Source organism: Phoxinus phoxinus (assembly GCF_949152265.1).
Source record: "Phoxinus phoxinus genome assembly, chromosome: 8".
Lineage (NCBI taxonomy): Eukaryota > Metazoa > Chordata > Actinopteri > Cypriniformes > Leuciscidae > Phoxinus > Phoxinus phoxinus.
In genome coordinates this window covers 32,299,807-32,319,608 of record NC_136883.1, presented here as the reverse complement: position 1 = coordinate 32,319,608, position 19,802 = coordinate 32,299,807, and the positions used below count along the sequence as shown (strand labels likewise).

At 39.9% G+C, this 19,802-nt stretch overlaps 1 protein-coding gene across 1 annotated transcript in view; it reads right to left on the bottom strand.

Moving 5' to 3' along the window:
* Nucleotides 1-812: 812 nt before the first annotated feature.
* mctp2a (multiple C2 domains, transmembrane 2a) overlaps nt 813-19,802 on the bottom strand; it is a 50,526-nt gene continuing 31,536 nt past the window's right edge. The window contains exons 18-23 of the mRNA XM_079620605.1: nt 13,282-13,401; nt 11,609-11,650; nt 6,802-6,911; nt 6,167-6,276; nt 4,511-4,608; nt 813-1,557 (exon numbers count right to left, since the gene is read on the bottom strand). Of these exons, the coding sequence (XP_079476731.1) occupies nt 1,489-1,557; nt 4,511-4,608; nt 6,167-6,276; nt 6,802-6,911; nt 11,609-11,650; nt 13,282-13,401 (549 nt within the window). The 3' untranslated portion in view covers nt 813-1,488. The remainder of the gene's footprint in view (nt 1,558-4,510; nt 4,609-6,166; nt 6,277-6,801; nt 6,912-11,608; nt 11,651-13,281; nt 13,402-19,802) is intronic.

Genomic DNA, 19,802 nt, shown 5'->3' with positions numbered 1-19,802 from the left:
GAGGGGGGCAGGCTGGGACGCTGAGCACTCCAATCAGTCTGAACAAACTCCCTGAGCTGGGGTCTAGGGCTCATCTGTATGGCTACGGCTATTTTTACAAAGCGTCCGCTCGGTTATTTACCTCGCTCGCTAAATTATTGAGCGAGCAGACACCTTCTGAGGAACTTCTGTTCGGTTCTACATTTCTTTGAAAGAAACTTTTCCCTGTAAATCAGTCGAAGGAAAAAAAAATGAACACTGTTACCATCACTGTTAACTTGGTTAATATCTTAATAATCGGTTAATATTTATTTCAAATCAACACTCCGAATGCCTACGTTCAAGATGCACCACTTTGGAAATGTTGCTTTCTATAAAAATGACTCTCTGATAGCGGAGAGGCTGAAATATGTCTGTAATATGAATAAATAAGTTGATGAGGCAGGAAATCTCCATTTGCTCTACTTGAAGCCCCATCACGGGTGCTAACACTACAGAGTGATGGGTCTAGTAGAGAGCCATTAGGCACTGGAGGTGATTTTAATGAAAATGGGAGACGCTAAGTGCGGGGTATGGAGTGTATATACTCACTCTCTCTCTTCCTCTCTCTCAATCTCCCTCCCTCTTTATGAGAGATGAGCTCTCTCATCTGGACCTTGTTATTGTCAGCGAACTACAAAAGCGGTGCATTAGCTGACTGCTCTGGACACACTGAGACTTTGATGTTTTCCTCCAACAGTGACCAGCATCCTCTTCTGAAGTGTGGCCCGGGTAATAATGCTGTGTATACTTCACAAATAATGCAGAGTTAAGAATGCGAGAGAAGAAAAACACATTTAAGAAGTCAAACTTTTAGTTATCTTCTTCATTTATTCTTTATCTGCAGCATAAATGTACAAAACGTGGAAGATTAATATATAAAAAACAAACATTACAGAACAAAACATCTTGAACAGTAGGATGCCTTTGCATGAATAAAAATGTTTAATGACATTTAGTATTTTCCATTGTATTACGCGTTATAAATATTTTACCCTCATTTAAATATTTCCTGCTGTAAACATAAGCAACAGGAAGCACGTATGAGCTGTATGTTTTGTGGCTAATTTTTCCTTTGTTAAATGAACCAGAATGTGGTCTCTAAAAAGACTTAAATATATGAATAGGCTGTGTCGTATTTCATTGCATTTCAGTGTGACCACATGCAGAGGCTGGTGAAGCCCGCCTTTACCTTCATATGCTCAGATACTGTGACCGCGAGTTCGCGAGGGCCAAAGACCCCGTCAGCAGGGGCCCCTCTCTCTCTCTCTCTCTCACACACACACACACGGATACAAATATAAGCACACACACACACAGTACAACACAGTCGATGAATACACCTCAGTGGCAATGCGGATGGCTTGGCACAAGGGGGCTCCTCCTCCACTCGCACAGGGGCATTATGACTTAAACAGACCGTGTCCTGAAACGCCGCCCGTCTCTTTCATCCGACACGTCCATCGGGTTTCAGCGCAAGCGTTTCTTCTTCACCGGGCCCTGGTTGCCGAGCTCGGCTCTCAGTTCGCTGTACTGCACCTGTAAAAACAAACAGCTCTTTGGTCAGACGCAGGTAATCGGAGCTGAGGCCCGCTCACGGTAATGGCTCCCCTGAGGAGAGCCGGTGCAGGGGGAAAGCCAGGCGGGCGCGGCTGTAATGAATCATGTTTTAAACACAGGAGCAGAGGGGATTAATCACAAGGAGGAAAGATTTGAAAAGTCAAGGGTTCCGTACCGACACAGCGGTGACTATACCACCCCCACCTATAAGGGAACTATACTGGTTGAGCAGACCCGCTGTCTTAGGTCCTCGCAAACCGAGGAGTTACGAGTTGTGTCCTTCCTGAGAAAAGTTTGTTGGAGACTAATTATAGCAGCTTGTAGGCAGGAGTAAGTGCCTGTATGGCTCCGGCTGGGGCATTGCGGTTACAGATGATCACACACTTCCCTCGTTTCAGATGAACATGCTGTTTACTTTACTTAAAGCAGGGAGTGAACTCGGGTCGGAGGTGAAGGTCGGCGTGATGAAAGTAGAGTTCCACTGAGAAACTGAATAAAGATTTATTTCCTGGAGCTCACAGCGTATCCACGCACAGCTTCTAGACTGCCATTTAAACATTCAGATCTGGCATTCAAATAGATATGGAGTTAAAGTACATCTTGTGTTCAATTAATTGAAATTGCTATATGAAATTGCTATATGACTGAAAAGTCAGCCCTTCTCTTTCCGCAAAATGTCATAATGTGATGTTTCAGCATGTGAAAAGGACACTTTATCCCATGACTAATAAATGGGCTGATGCAACGCCATTTCAGTTAAAAACTTTAACTAGTTTCGACCGATATATCAGACAATATTTTTGAATTATTGGCAAATAAAGGGTTGGAAGCAGCAGGAATTTTATTTTGACAGTGCTGGCAACACCAGCGCCTGAGTGCAAACGCACGAAAAAAACATCCCTTTCTCCATCTTCACTAGTTTATTGTAGCTCATTATGTTTTCTAATAATGTATTAGACAGAACTGTTAAACAAAGAAGATAAACGGTATATGAAAAAGTATTATATCTGATAGAAAGGCAAACTTTGCAGTACTTTCTCAAATGCTGTATCATACATTTATCTCATACTGTCTCGCAAACCACAGTGAATCATGAAGTTGCTACAGTATCTAAAGTATAACTCTATTTTACAGGTTTATTTTTCATCAACAAAATTATTTCTGTCATGACAACTCGTCAAAAGTATTCGGCATGGCAATTGATATGACAATGTTAATATGTTTGGTCTTGGCAGAATAAATCTGCTACAGTGCTACTGCTGCAGAGCAAGTACTGCACACTACAAGACCTGCTACTGCCCGTACATAGCAAGCTCATTGGCATTTCAGACACATTATCAAGCCCAGGTGCTCCTGGATCGCAAACCCCCAAAAACACTCTGATTTTCCTTTCACAGTTAAGAGTAACATCAGCCTCTGAAAATGGCTTTAAAGGCATCTTTTATTGTCCAAGGCCACCTTTCAGTCCAAACGACGTACAGAATCGACAAATAATTAAATATGGCATGAGGCTGATGGGACTCGAAAGTGTGGAGAATGCGTCCAAATGATTTTCTTGTTTGCTTCTCCTCGAAACCATAACCTGGAGGTGTATCTGTAAGGTAGGGACTGCACACTAATTACCAGGCCCTGATTATGAGAATGGGAGATGGAGCACAAGGGAACAAAGAGACGCGGCAGCCTCAGAACATGAAACTGTCCTCAGAACTGACAGATGCTGCTTATTTTAGGACAGAGGGCCGCTGTATGAAGTCCAGTTTTGAGGGTTTGTGTTTGAAGAACTGCACAGGCACTAATTGCCAAGTCATTTTCGGAACCGTGAGACAGGAGTCAATTTGAGCTTTTGTAACGTGCTGTTTATTTGGTCAATCCTTTTTTTAGCATTAAGGTTCGAACATTGTAAACTTAACGGGGACAGCATGGATTTGCATACCTTTTTGGTATGGTTAATGACCACTGTGCCGTTTTATTGGCATTTTGTTCTTTAAAAAGTGGCTTGCTTTTTTTTGCTAAAGATCATTCTGTCTTCCCATTTTTGGTGCGTTCCATTTAAATGAACAGCAGGCAGTTCATCCAACCACGAAAACATACTTCAAAAGGCTTAAAAACTCAGCAATGGTTTCCATCTTGTTTTGCCAACTTGCTGCTTCCACATGCCAAAACCAGTGTGTCATGCTGGCTTCATCTATCCACACAGACATATGTTAACGTAAAGTTGCAGAGGTTCATCCCAGGAGGTTTGTCTGAGCCAATCACTCAAGCTCTCCAGTATCTGAGCAGGACAGGAAGCATGGACAACAGTTAAATAGCCATGTTGATGGAGAGAAGTATCCTATGCAGAACGCTTTGTCACTGTAGGACCTGCTTTGGATCCCGACTTCTGTCGCACTCAGGGTCCGAAAGACAGAGCGAGACTCTCAGCGTTTGGCTGCACATCCGCGGGCTTATGATGTAACCCTGAATGACATATCAGCCATGGATAATGTTTCATCACATATGGCGCCCAGCAGGACAGCGTTGGCTCAACACTTCATTAATCGAGTCCTCCAACCTGATGTGACGGGGGCCGCCACACTGCCAGTGTGCAGACACCGACCCCTTAGCAATCCCTGAACCCTCTACAGCACCCTTCTTTTATCACAGGCCGACAAAACTGATAATCAGGGACAAGGCTGAAGCGTTACGGCCGAGGATAGATCAGAGCGGACCCCATCCAGGCAGCCGGGTGACTCCATCAAGACATGCTGGGAAATAATTGGGCCAGGGGCCGCCTTTAAAGGCACGAGTCCATTAATAATCAAACACAGCCAGAGGAAATATCCTGGGTAACACTTGGGAATTCTGTTAGAGCAAATAATGCAGACATCTTCAGGGAATTCCTTCCTTGTCTCCGTCCCTCCCTCTCTCTCTAAATGTAAAACTGGACCCTTACCTTTTGAACATCAGAAGGCACCCTCTTGAGAAAATCCAGTATTTCATTTGTGTTAATGGCATATGGGTTGATAAGCTTCTTGGTAAATTTGGTGACACCTGTGAAAACAAGCATGCATTAATAAATACAGTTACCCGCCACACTTGCAGGTATGCTCATAAATTAAAAAATATATATATATCTCGGCAGTTACATTTTTTTATCCGATTACATAACAAACGCATAGACTACAATGGAAACATATTTACCGAAAAACATTACTCGATGAACATCAAAAAAGATGTGGCTACACGATATGACAGCATAACTGGACTAACCAGCAGATCGATCGTGTTCCACAGCATCTGAAATGTTGTTTTGGTCATTCTGACATGCCTACGCCAAAGTCTGTCATCAAAGTGGTTCGGTATAATGACCTCCCAGAACTTAAACGAGTCTTAAACGACTGCGTTCCCAAACAGCAGGCATCGTCCTCCGAAAGAAAGATAGCATGCCAGCATTTATTGTGTTTTGTATGCGTGCTATGAGGCGCAAGTCATTTATTATATACAAAAAAAATACCCACAGTGCATGGCTTCTGCAGTCATTTTAATTTTTCTTAGTGATATTTGGCAACAGTTTATCAGGAAGGGAAGATTTTGTTTTCTTCAACTCACTGGATGGAAACTATGCTTTATTCGCAAATGTTTTATGCAATATTCCAATTTTGCTAAGTTAATTTAGCAACTTTGGATAGCATCACACTTTTTCTTTCATGAAAACATTAAGAAGAATACACTACTGTTCAAAGGTTTGGGGTCAGTATGTTTTTTTTATTTTTTATTATTAAATAAAGAAATTACTTATTTTTTTCATCAAGGAGACATTAAATTGATCAAATAAAACTACAGTAAAGACATTTATAATGTTATAAAAAACAAACAAATGCTGTTCTTTTGATCTTTGTAGTCAATGTGTCAGTTTACACAAAAAATATTAAGCACCACGAATTATTTCAACATTTTCTTGAGCAGCAAATCAGAATATAAGAATGATTTCTGAAAGATCATGTGACACTGAAGGCTAGTAATAGCTGCTGAAAATGTTATTTTAAAATATATTAAAATAAGAAAGTTTTTACTGTATTTTTTATCAAATAAAAAAAATCTTACTGACCCCAAACTTGTACATGTTATATATAATTCCTTATTTTAAGACACGAAACATTATGTGAATTAATTTTTTTCCATGCACACTTCCAATCATCAAAACTAATCATCATATACGTGAAACCACTAATTGACATCAGGAGCATTAATACGGCAGAATAATGCCCACGCTCGCTAACTCTTTCTTTCTAACTGTACATACATCAAACTTTCACAAGATTGCAAAGCCTCAGAGCAGCTGGTCTCCCCAGCCAACAGCGGATCATGTTCATGATTCTGATCAGCTGTCACAGGTAGAGTTATGGAAATGGATCACTTTTTAAATAGCTTTCGTCAGGCGTCAGTAAAGGAGTTCGAGCTCAAAGCTCAGAGACAGTAAAGTGTGATTCTTTCTAAAACACCTCTGCATGACTTCCATTTAAAGGAAAGTGGAGACAGCTTAACAGCAGCACTGGAGTATCACGCATGATTGGGTGAAAGGGCTACACATGGAGTCTCACTTACTTACCCCACACTAAAACTATGTAGCGCAGTGGGATGAAGTACAAGGCGGTCGTCGCCAGAAACAGAGCCAGGCAGGCCAGGAATGACAAGAACGGCACTGACCAGTTGAATGTGCTGTCAATGGAGACACAAGCCATTAATTAATTTTCATAAATGATATATTTTTGGATACACAGTATGTATGTTATTAACAGTTCAGATTCCTTGCTATTACAGTGTTTTAGTGCCAAGTAAAATACAAATTTAAGACAAAATAATATTATCAGAATGAAGCTGTAAACCTTTGAGAATAAATTTGGAGATTAAAGGCATAATATTGCATAAAAACTATTTAAATCTACATTATATAACGAAAATGCATGAATAATTATAATAGTTCACCCGAGTAGCTTTACCAACAAAGAAATCCTTGCTTTTGGTGTATCTGTTATCATTAGCATCCATCTCATAATAATGACTTAATTCTGAAAACTTGATAGATTTATTCTCTATTTATTTTATTTAAACGTGGCACTAAACAGTCTTTTTAATAAAAGGACACATAAAATGCATTTAGTTTTTTTTATTAATGAAGCTATTTGCCAAGAACGTATAAGCATATGTGAGCTTCAGAAGAGGTATAAAATGCTCTGTTCTTACTTTTTCACTCTTTCCCCGATGCAAGCCACTTCATCTAAAGTGCTCTGAACTGTAAGCACAATTTCTTGAACCATGTGGATTTTTTCCATCAGTCCTCTTTTCTCTGATTCCTGAAGAGAAAGAAAAAAAAAGACAGAGACTGATGAGGGAAGTCAGCTGCTAGAAGCCTACAAAGGAAGAGCAGTTTATTTCCAGAGTGCCATCACCAGTATTTCATCTAGTCAATGGCCTGTAATGAGCTTCTGTAACATCTCCTCAGACGTGAGAATGTGTCAGCCTCTCCTCCAGAGCTGTCACGAATCTAGGAGTATTTCAGCATTTGTCAGGCGCAAACAATAAAGGTGCATCACAATCAAAGATTAAGCGGAGGAGGAAAAAGATGTAAAAATGGCAATCAGAAAGCATACAGAGATAGAGAGAGAGAGAGAGAGAGTGAGAGAGAGAGAGAGAGAGTTAGAGTACACAGACGGCGTAAGACGCCAACTTGCGAGGTCGTCTAATCCACGCGTCTCTGCCGGGCAAGTCTTGGCTCGTTTCCTAGGGTGCAAGCTTTTTCGAGTACCAGTTCTTGGCGTATGAAAACTCCGAGTTGCCCACCTTATCGCAAGATTGAGTGCAGGGTTGAAATCATTGGATTTATCGTTTTCTGTATCTGAGCTCGTGGGAGAAAGATTGCAATGTCTGAGTGTAATCCTGTTATACAAAGCAATGTTTTTACTTCTTGTAAGAGAGATGGGAAATCCCATTGTCTTTTTGTATTTTGATGCATCACACAGTATTGGGTTGCCATGTAATTCAGAGACATGGGCTAAATGGACTTTCGATGAAAAAAAAGAGAGAGAAATTCTATTCCATTTTACTTAAAGAAGATTGCTAGGGTAATCTAACGTCCAAAGCAACATGATCACATCAGAGAAATCCTCCAGCATAAGAGCCCATGAGTATAGTTCTCCAAAGGGGGAAGAGAAGAAAGAGAAAGAGAGAGAAACGAGAAGCCCTCACATCAAAAGGATGGAATAATGACAGGAGTAATGATGGATAGTATGGGGGGGAAGACAAACGTGTGATCGAGCGCTGTATATGTTTGTGTAAGTGACCGTCCCCCAGACAGCGGGCCCGGTGAGACGGCCCCTGGGAAAGCTCAGCCCGGACTCCCCACTGTCACTCTCCATTCGGCCCCAGACACAGGGAACCATGGGAAGCCAGTCATGCCTCCACTCAGCACAACCCGTCGACTCCAGCGACACACAGCATGTCCGTACACAGAGACTAGGATATCAATCAAGAGAAAGTCAACATGCCTCCTGTTATGAGTCATTTCAGATCCCTGATTTGTGAGGAAAGTGTCAAAGCAGGATAAAGTGCAGAAGATGATATATTCTTTCAGTGTATCAACTGTGTTTGATTTCAGCTCAAATGTCTTTAGTGTTTCTTTGCTTAATGACTCTCCACCAACCGCAAGAAAAATGAACTTACAGTGCTCCCCAAAAAATATTTGAACACATAAGTCACATAATAGATAACAAAATATCAAATCAAGTGGCGGTTATTTAAAAGAAATAGATCACAAAGTTAATTTTCCAGCAAAACAAGACGTTTGCTAGTTTATTTAAATAAAACAATAATAATTATGAACTGCTGGATCTTTCTACATTTCATAATGTTTCTTTTTATTTTATTTTTGCTATTTTAACATTAACAAATCTGAATGATTATATTTAAAAAAAAATTGCATTTTGTTTTCTGATGAAGCTATTTGGCAGAACAGATATTTGCATACGTAAACTTATGAGCCCAATCGAGCTTGAGTAGTATAAAAACTATAAAAAGCTCAGTTTTGACTTTTTCAGCCTTTCCTCAATGCAAGCCACCTAATATATAAAGTGTTGTAAACTAAGATTATAAAAGATCTGTTCGATGCTGTTCAAAAATAAAGTGTGATCATGCCCATAGTTCATGTGATGAACACCTATTGTTTTGTTTCATGTTGCAGGTGTCAACTTGCTTTAATATTATGTTATCTAATGATATTTTTTTAGTTTCCAAAACCTTTCTGGGTTCGCTGTACATGTGACGTATCACAGATTGCTTTGATAAGGCTGTAAAGTCTTAAAATGACAAACATGAAATATTCATATTAATGGAGACCAAAAGATGACAGTGAAAGCATGCATAGAAGCGTGATATACAAGTTCTCTGGACTTTTGCAATTCATCTTTCTGAACCTCCTTGAAGTCAGACATGCTTTTTTTTTTTCGCCTCTGAGGTGGAAACTAATTTTTTTCACCATAAATAAACTATCCGCGCTACGTCTACTGATTAGAAAACCTGTGTCAGATCATATTCTCAATGCAGATGAAATTGTCACATAACTTTTATGTTGGCTTAATAGGGAACAGATTGCACAAAGGCAAACAGAAAATGCAGTTTCACAGGGATGCTCGGCACAATCAAAAAAACAAAAAAACAACAACTGCAAGGCAGGGTTCATTTAACATTCCTGTAATTGGGTAAATGGCATCAAATTTGAATATTCATTCAAAGCTGGTGCAAATATTCGCGACTCACTTATTCCACAACGGAATAACCAGAGGAACGCACCTAAATAAAACACCTGCGTTATTGGCTAAATGTGTTGCAAATGGGTTTGTTAAAGCCGACAACCACCGTACAAACAAGCACAAAACACCCAGCACTCCCTAATGGATATGTCACAGGATTGTGCACTCTGGAATACACAATGATTATGACATCAACACTCTGTCCTTGTGGTGTGTGCTGAAGGTGATATGTTAGATGTGAGGGGGGGAGAGGGCTTGAGGGTTAGAAGAGCACCGATGATACCCTGGGCTACGGTGGAAGAGGGGGGGTCTAGCCAAAGCCTGGTACTCTTAGGTGACCTGTGCCCAGGGAACAGGGCCTCTCGCTCATCCAGGGGGTTGTTTTCTCTTCTATCGTTTTCTGATGTGATTTAAACCAGTGTCTGTGAGCTCAACACAATTGATACCGAAAGCCGAAGGGAAGTTACATCGCCGCTCGTGATTTGTAAATTTCTCTCTCCCCCAGGACAGATTCGTGCTCGTAGAGGAGATCTGTTATTATTCCTGCAGTATCGCGGCTTCTCCCATCGACTTTCTTAAGCTTCATTCCATCGCAGCTGCAGGTTTACATATTCTCTTCCTCCAGGGGAAAACACAGTGAAAAAACGGGCGGTAATCGTAACCTCCTCAGAGGGGACAGCCTTTATCCCCATGTTAACCAAAGAGTAGGGAAAAAAAACGGCACCTTTGAAGTGATCACATTTAACACCGATCATTCTCCAACCCCAAAACATTAGCTGCGATGACTTTGATAGGAAGTGTAACGCTACACTGTTTGATCCGCCTGCGTGAAACTGAAGTCAAAGGGAAAAAACATAACAGGACTTTGAAACAAGCCACCTTAAATTAGAGCTGACAACTTAAAATAAACATGGACATCTGGGTAATTTGATAAATGAAAGGAGATATTTCATTTACACAAGACGTGAAAGGGTGTAAAAACACAATATGTCTCACTAGAAAAATACGGTTGATTCTATTACTTGTAATTATAATGAAATAATACAAATAAATAAATGCACAGGCAGTCCAAGACCGGACATGCAAGGTCGAATTTTTACAGCTTGAATTCAATATCCCAAGCTAATTATACAAATTAATGAAACTAATATAATTTTGTGACATTAATTTTATCTTAATTTAAACTCACACATTCCCAAATCCAAATATTTATAAGGCTTATATGCCGTTTAAAAAAAAAGATATATTACAATTGTTTAGCTGCTGGGCGTAAACTAATGTGCATGCACACACATATCATGCGTTTCATCCGTGAATTATCTGCTTGGCTCGGATAGGATTTGGAAGAGGGAGCTGTTTTTAACAGAGGGGTTCCTCTCAACAGATGAAGCTAGCCTGCGGTCATCATAGCAGAATATATTGAGCACATTATGAATATGAATCCTAGGCCCTAGCCGTACAGCGCAAGGGTCAGCGCTCGGAGGCTTAGAGCTGCGCACTTCCGCTCATCCAAGTCGGAAAGCAATAACGCATTATCTTCCTGTTAACTCGTTCTTCTCTGGACCAGACAGCGTGGCCTAAAATGATTATGAGCCTGCCCTGCCTCATTATGAATTTATTCAGCACTCGGCATTCAGATTTTGACCATTATGACAGTTTACTGTACCATCAACACGCACCACAACGAAACCATACCAGCTCAAATGTTGTTTTTTAACGGCAAAACAATTAAGGATGTTTGTACTGTTTCTTTTTTTTATGAATATTTTAAGAATAATTGGATCTAAGCTGATTTGGGAGAATTTGTAATTAGTCTAATGACTCATCTTAAGCATAAAAAAATAAGATGCTAAAAGGGGAGTTCAACTGCAGTCCAGCCTCCCTATTTAGCCATGCCTGCCTCAAAATCCTTACAATGCCTCTATTCCCCAGCGGAAGGCGAACTTCAATTAATGATGCCGTTCTGTGCTTATTTCTGCGTTTCAAAGGACCACAGCAAAGCAACCAAATCCATTTGTTGTATGAGCGAGGATTCCCAGAGGACTGGTGTGAAAGTACTGGAGGGAAAATGTGCTTGCTGAATCGTCTGTCCTCATTTTGAGCGTATTTAAGTTGCAGTCCTGTGTTAAACGCATTATTAAAGGTACAGCGTACAGTCCATCTATGCAGAACCCCAAGGACAGCTCAGAGAGGCTCTATAAAAGTCAGCGGTTAATCAAAAACCACGCATGACACCGGCAAAATACCTTTTCATCTTCGTCCTCGTCCTCGGCCACGGACATGTTCTCCTGTAAAAGAAGAAGAAAGAGACAGAGAGCGGATGAGATTGAGACACACGTGGGCAATGGAGCATTTTCTTAACAAACACCTCGTAATGAAACCTTCGCTTGTATATACACCCCCATTGGGAGAGGCCTTGTTGCCGTAGCAACTGCCTCTCGGGTGACCTCGCACAAAAGGAGGAGGTGAATGAGAAGGGCCTTCCTCACAAGAGCGATGTCACAACCAAGCAATCTAATTTCTTCACAACAAACACGTACACACACTCACACATGCACCTGAAACCAAAAGGAATGCATTTAATCTTGGCCGTTCGGGTGCCTAAGTCATCCCTGACCCTTTCTGGCTATTGAATGTAACTGTGGCACTCTTTTCCGCAAGGTGCCAGAGCGCACACCCCCGTCCCGAGCCTGAGATACGGCACTGACGGGCCGCTGGTGCACAAAGAGCTGATACATTCTGAGTAAAGACTCGAATGCAGTTTACACAACCCACTGGAGATGAAGGTCACTCAAAGTGTGGCTGCTACGTTCAAACTCGCGACCAAGGGTGATGGGAGCATTTCAGACATCTTAACCTTTGTGAATGTTGAATTTATAGATAACATGGATCTAATTAGGACGGGCTGACCAATTAATGTCTTTAGAAATGCTGTGAAAAGACTAAAAAAAAAAGACTGATTTCAGTCTTGTAAGGTGCGTAATGTGCTTTAAATTATCTAATGACTCGCTGGAATACTTAATTATGAGTGGTAAAGCAACATTCGGATAGTGTCATAATATATAAACTATATATCGAGTTTCCTACATTGCTGTGCTTGTTTCATATCATCCCACAGTATTCTCACACTTTCAGCACAGTTTTCATCGTTACATTAGTCTTCAGTCACATGATCCTTCATATATCATTCTGAAATGCTGATTTACTGCTCTAGAAACATTTATTATTATTAATCTTGAAAACAGTTGTGCTGCTTCAAATTTTTGTGGAAATGGTGATACTTTTATTAATGTGCATTTATTAAATAGAAATATTTTGTAATATTGTAAATCTCTTCACTGGCACTTTTGATCAATTTAATACATCCTTGCTGAATAAAAGTATTAATTGATCTTGCTTTTTTTTTATCTTACCACAAATGTTTGAATGGTATCATTGTTTCCACAAAAATGTTAAGCAGCAGAAACCGTTTTCAACATTGATAATAATAATAGTAAATGTTTCTTGAGCAGCAAATCAAATCAGCATATTAGAATGATTTCTGACGGAATATTTCTAGAGTAATGATGCTGAAGGAATAAATGACATTACTTTAAATTGTAATAATATGTCAAAATATTACTTTTTTTTTATTACTGTATTTTTTTAGGTAAAATAAATGCAACCTTGGTGAGCATAAAATACTTCTTTCAAAAACATAAAAATGTTTAATGTTTCCAAACTTTTGGCAGGTACTTTATATGACATTAGATATCAGTAGACAGAACATCTATTAATATTTCTAATCATTCTTCAGTAGAATCTGTGAGGTTTAAAACTGATGCGTGTCATTTCTAAATCCTGTGAGTCACCAGCACAGACTCTGACTTATTAGGGAGCATTTTCTGTGCAGCTGAGTGGGCGACATCACAGCACTCACCAAGTCCTGACTGGAGCTGGCCATGCCTGGTGTGATGTGGAAGTAGCTCCAGCCAATGAGCAGGAGGAGGAAGAGGGGCAACATGAACAGCTCCCAAAGCCAGACTGTCAACACAAATATCTAAGAGAGAGAGAAAGAGAGATGGTATGAGGATCCCAGACAGCACAGTTGGCAATGCTGCCCACACATACACACACATATGCATTTCCTCTAATATTACATTGGAAATTAACTCTTAGAAAATAGAAAGACTTGACACAGAGACTCTAAACCTTGTCATAACAAGAAAACTGTAGTGCAAAGTCCAAGCATCCCTTCCAGCACCTCATAAAGGTGCCCGTGCCAGAATCTGTGTGTCGTGGTATAGGAGATTTGAATATTTCAAAAACCCATTTGCAATTGATTAACACTATGCTGGTGTGTAATTCGGATGCGTCTGACAGGAGCGGGTCCTCCACACTTGCTCTGATGTACTGCGTTTCAAATGCTTCCTGACTGCACTGCATTCCTGCTGCCTGACCTCTAGCACTCGCATGCGTTTTACCACTGCGGAGAGAGACTGCGAACTCAAGACCCCTGGTAGAAATAAGATGAATAATCCTTCAGATTTCCATAAGAGAAATAGGTGCACAACACCCACAGCACCGCGCAGCACGCCGCTAATTGGCCGGCTGAATTTAAAGCCAGCTAGCGGCAACTTAATGAGCCTGAGAAATAATAAGATGACGCACAGGGATGACTGTAAAAACAGACATTCTCAGGGAATATTATTATAAAAATGCACTCTGCACATTACAACTCAACCGATCTGTAACATAACACCTACACTAGAGCATTTATGTCAGCAAATTTCATCAATGTACTGCTATAAATTACTGAAACATTGATTCAAAGAAAACTAGGGATGCAAATTATAACGGTGCCATAATATCAATCAGAGACATTTATATTGTATTTGTATTGTAATAGTCTACATATATCGGCTGATAGTGAGTATTTAATCATGTACACTCAATTCTGTCTATTTTATATTTCGATTACTTTTGCTGCCACCTTCATAATTTTGAATAATGCTGAATAATTTATTTATGTTTTAATGATAAGGAAAATTACAATGGGAAATAGGAAATAGTCAATACATTGGTCCCTAATGTATACTGCACAACTTATCTGTGAACACAATAAGAAATAACATAAGAAATAAAAAATAAGGGCTTATAAAAAATCTTGGTTTCACTTTACAATAAGGTCCCATTAGTTAACTCTTTCCCTGCCATTGCCGAATTTTTCCAGCAATCCATATTTTCACTGTTATACGATAGGGGCACTATTACGCATCTTCTGAAAGTACTTAATCTCTGGATAAAAGCACAGGCAAAAAAAAAAAAAGAAGCAGAAACAAGCGATAGAAGCATTGCTTATGTGCACGTTGCAGTGTCTGATTATTTTTTTATTTCGCTTTTTTTATGAAACTTACCCAGATTCAAGTGTTGATAATAAAAAAGAATACATGAAGCTAGAATAAATTAAAAAGCTGAGGCTCTGTTTTTTGTTTTGATATATTGCATGATCAGATATTCAAACAACACAATATTCTGGTGGCCATTATTTTTTTTTGTGAAAATGATCAAAATTGCTGGCGGTCACAGTGGGTGGCTGGCAGATTATTTTTGTTTGTTTTTTTGCTGGCGGGAAAATAGTTAACTTTAGTTAATGCATTAACTAATATGGCCCCGCCCTGCTTGCCACAATAATAAAATAGATTTAATATAAATAAAATCTTAAATAATAATTGCACTACATCAGGGTATTTCCACAATAAACTTTTGAAACAATGCACATCACATCTGCCTAACCTGAATTGAAATGAATACATCTGAATTTCTCACACTGCGTGAGCGTTGTAGGTTTCATTTGAAGGTCACACGATCGAGCTTGTACCTACACAGAACAACAGGCTTGCATTTCCATGGCATGCTGGAGGCTTGTTAGAGACAATATGTTTGACTTAAGTTAGACGGGGCCTGCAGGCCTTACTTTAAATCTAGTGCAGTACCAGCATGTTCCTGTCATATCAGCCAGTGGCCAGACATCGCGCTCTGGGCAGTCTACCTACTGCCACTCCTATGCTAGGTTCACTTTCACACATGCCTGCACGCACACACACACACACACACACACACACACAAACACAGCCACCAGGGATATGAGAATCGTGCTTAATGCACAGAGCACTTGGACAACAACCCTGCAGGCACAACAACAACAGTGCACACATCTGGGTCTTTCCTTAATAATTCATTACAAATTTAGTCACACTATACTATCGGAGATGGCTGTATCTCTTTAACTCCTTATTCAATCTGTACTAGCGCACAGATTCAAGCTGAAAACCGTATTACAGCTTGTGAAGGTTGAACACGAGCGGCATCCTGCTGTAGTCGCTTCCACTTGTGGGACCCCACGCGGAGGGGCCCGCCTTCATCCTCACCCCCAGATAAACTCCAAGGGCTTATCAACAGGTTAGCTGTCATAAGTGATACCTTCCAAAGTAAGGGAGAAAGTGAGAGAGCCGAGATGGAAAAAACCTGGCGACAGCCCAGCAGGAATGTTGAACCTGCTTGCCCTGCCTGCAGAAGCTTCTACATTAACTACTAAAGTCTAATTGCCTGGTCCCTGTCTTCCCATGCGAGTCAACAGTAGGAGACCATTCATTTGCAGCCTGTGAGTCTAGAGAGAGAGAATCTGTCACCGGTATTCATAATCGTCCACTAATGCAAATTTCCGCTCAACTGCTCGCAGGCTTGGTGGACAAGATAAAAGCACACAGAAATACAGTCAAACGTATTGTCTAAATGTAGCATCTAATTGACTGGATAAACAAAACCTGTCAGAAATGTCTTCATTTCGTCCCCAGCAGTGTGAATGCGGAAGCATGCTGGATTTACGTGCCTTTTCCCCAGTGCCAATAAAAACAGAACAGTGAACACTTGGAAAAGTCTCTCTGATTTCGGTGTGGCAGTGTCCGATAGCCTTGAGTTAATAAGCTAGAGTTAAGCCGGGCTCAGACTTCAGGAGTTCCAGCCTGATTTACCCCTCCTGACATTCTCGTATCCAGGGCATCGGTTGGTTCCAATGATCGGCCCAGATTATCTGCTAATGTGAGGCGTTTACAGATCACATCTTAAACCTCCCGATCCGCTCGCAAATACACCAGGGATATCTGACAATATCAAACGTGTTTGATATTTAGGATTTTAAATCGAGATGATTATGATTACGTCAGTACTTCCGCAATAGCCAATAAGAGACAAGTCTACAAGGAGACGTGATGGAACTTTTGAAATGGCGACCGCGAAACAAGTAGCTGTACGGGTCTGGTGGACAGCGGCTGGTGGAAATGTGGCAACAACACGACTGCCTTTATAATGTCTCCTCATATAATGTCTACAGCAAGTTGGCGTGACACAGTATCCATTTTGCTTACATCCGCTTCCCCGTGAAAAGGGAAGCTTTCTTCTTCTTTTTTTTTTTTTAAAGAAGAAAATCTGTGAAGATGTGTATGATGCAACCAGATTTCACAATTGGTTAAGATTTACAAACTCCTGTAGTCTGAGCCCGGCTTAAGTGGTTTGTGTTTTATTAGCGCAGTGATTAAAATCTGTCCTCGCTTTCCTTTAGAGTTAATTTATATTGAAGAAGAAATCCAGCTGTATACTGGTTTACCTTTTAAACACCGTGATGTTTTACTGCTTAAGTACATTAAGTGCAAACAGAATTGCTCATTTGTCTTACTGTCACATGTATTGGCTACAAAGCTACATAGCACTACATTTTAGGCGACTTTTTCTTTTTTACAGAGAACATGACACGTCTTGAATCAAAGCTGTGCCTTCCAGATGAGAGCCACAAAGAGCATTCACTGCTAGGCCACACGAAAAGAGCCATTAACCGGGATTCAATTGAGCCTGAACTACTACGAGCAACTGAAGTCAAGTCTTTTATATTCTTTTAACAGCCATGAATAACACCTGTAACCATAGTGACAGTGACGGAAATAAATATGAAAGATGGCGACTTCTATAAGACCAGAAAGTCTTAGTTAACATTTCACAACTGGCTCTTTTTTTTTTTTTTTTAAACAACTAGATAGTGTTGCCTTGTCCACATATTAGGGCTCATTGACTGGTTGCAATGTTTTTGGTCTTATTTCCAGAATACAATTGTGAACTTGGGCTTGTTTAGGCTTATTTGGTAAGGAAAGTGAGTTATATTGGGTTTGTTTTGTCAGACCCAGTTGCTTGCTTTTCAATCGAGATCTGGCAACAATGAGCCCAGACTTTGGTTTGAGCTCTGACCACACGCACAGCAAGTCTAAAACCTACTGACGACACAGCTCATCTCCGACTCTACAAGTTATTCCGACCCCACCGCCAAAAAAAATCAACACACACATTTAACAGACAAGCATGTATACAATGCAAATAGGCTTTTTCACCATTGTTTCAACTCACACGGAACACATTTCCCAAACTCACTCTCAAAATGCAGGTGTGAGCCATGGAATATTGCAATTATCAGTTTATAACTATATATACACCATATTTGGCAAAGCTTGTACACACATTCTACTGCTATATGAACCTAAAAATAATTTAGATTTAAAAATGTCGAGCATCCAAAGAGGGAAAGATGATTTGGAATGATACTAAGAGTGTGTTGTTGTGGATTGCTGTAGGTGATGGAGATGCCCTCTCCTCAGACACCAACAAGGATCACCAGAAGACCGGCCAAACAGGGGGTTAAGAACGGCCTGACGGATTTATTTTAGCGTGCAGCTAATATGATTGCACTAAATGTATTTCTGAGGCCTCTCCCCTGTTCAGAGGAATTCCTATACCTAATAATAAAGCACTCAGCGATTAAAAGTGTGAATAAAATAAGTCCTGGAGCCGAAGCCCGGCTGGCAGCAGAACGCCACCCACGCTCTCCAGGGAGGGGGAGAGGAGAACAAAAGGACAAAGACGCCCTCACTAAGAGTTTATACAATCCTGCAAATTGATTAAACGGCAAAGGGGTGGAGAGAGGCTACCAAATCAGACTACTTACTGACAGACTAAACACAAGTGGTGTGGAGGGCTGGGAAAAAACACTCCACAGCTACTGCTAAATGTAAACATGCATCACTGTGGGAGTGCAATAACCTCCATCCATCTGAATTTCAAAGTCAGAACATGCAGAATAAAAATACATATACCATATATACGTACTGTACTTTACAGTAGGGTGCAACATTTTGAGTGAACAAAGGAAAGTGTGCATATTTTTCTGCTTTAGCCTAATTTAGGTTGCTAGTATGTGGTTTGTCCACCGTTTGCTTTAATGACAGCAGCACTTTTTTAAATATTTAGTTTATTTTATATAGACTACTGTTCAAATTTTTGGGGTCGGTAGGATTTTTTTAATGTCTCTTATTCTCACTGTATTTTGATCACTGTATTGATCAAACATACAGTAAAACTAGTAATATTGTGAAATTTAAAAATAGCTGTTTTCTAGTTTAATATATTATAAAAATCTAATTTATTCCTTTGACGCAAAGTAAAATTTCCAGCATAATTACTCCAGTCTTCAGTGTCACATGATCCTTCAGAAATCATTCTAATATGCTGATTTGGTGGTCAATAAACATTTATTATTATTTATTATCAATGTTGAAAAGAAAAGCATTTATTTGAAATGGAATTTTGTCGCTTCTGATCAATGTAATTCATTCTTGCTCAATCAAAAAATTGTATTGACCCTGAATTTTGAATTCCAGGTTCTGTATTTTCATGGTCTCAGACATTTTGGACCCCACTGTATATCAACTACAGTACTTCATATATAGAAAAGGACACAACAGGACACTGACTGGCTAAAACAACCCAGAATTTATAAAGGAAGATTAGTTGCACTAAAAGCATTTTCATAAGAGCAATATAAATTCATTCCGTGTATTAATGAACACAGAAAGACAAACTGAGCAAGGATCATGACCAATAAAGTTGGTGTTTGAATCAGAAGCAGTTTTAAGTCCATAAATCATCAAAACTGGACGGCAATGTGGAGAGAATTGGTGAGATAATACTGGCCATATTGGGCTGCTGTAAGACGCGTATGAAAAATTCAAAACTGTTTTGAGCTATTACACAAGCCAAACAAAATAACTAAAGTCTCAGAAGGCTTGACTTTATAACAATTTAGATTTAAGGCAAATAAATAAGATATTAACCAATCTCTTCAATGGCCGCTGAACAAATTTTTTAGAAGCACTTTACATAGGTAACTACTCGGAGCATTAACATTTTAGATTTGTGCACATTGACTGGGACATCTATTATGTGTGTGTGGATGCTCTCAGAGCAAGTGAGCACTAACTAAACCATGAGGGGAAGTTTGAGTCTCTCGTGTCCCTCTCATGCATTTATCTTCCGCAGCAGCGAGACGCAAACAACGGCAGCCGTGCCTTATGAGGGTCA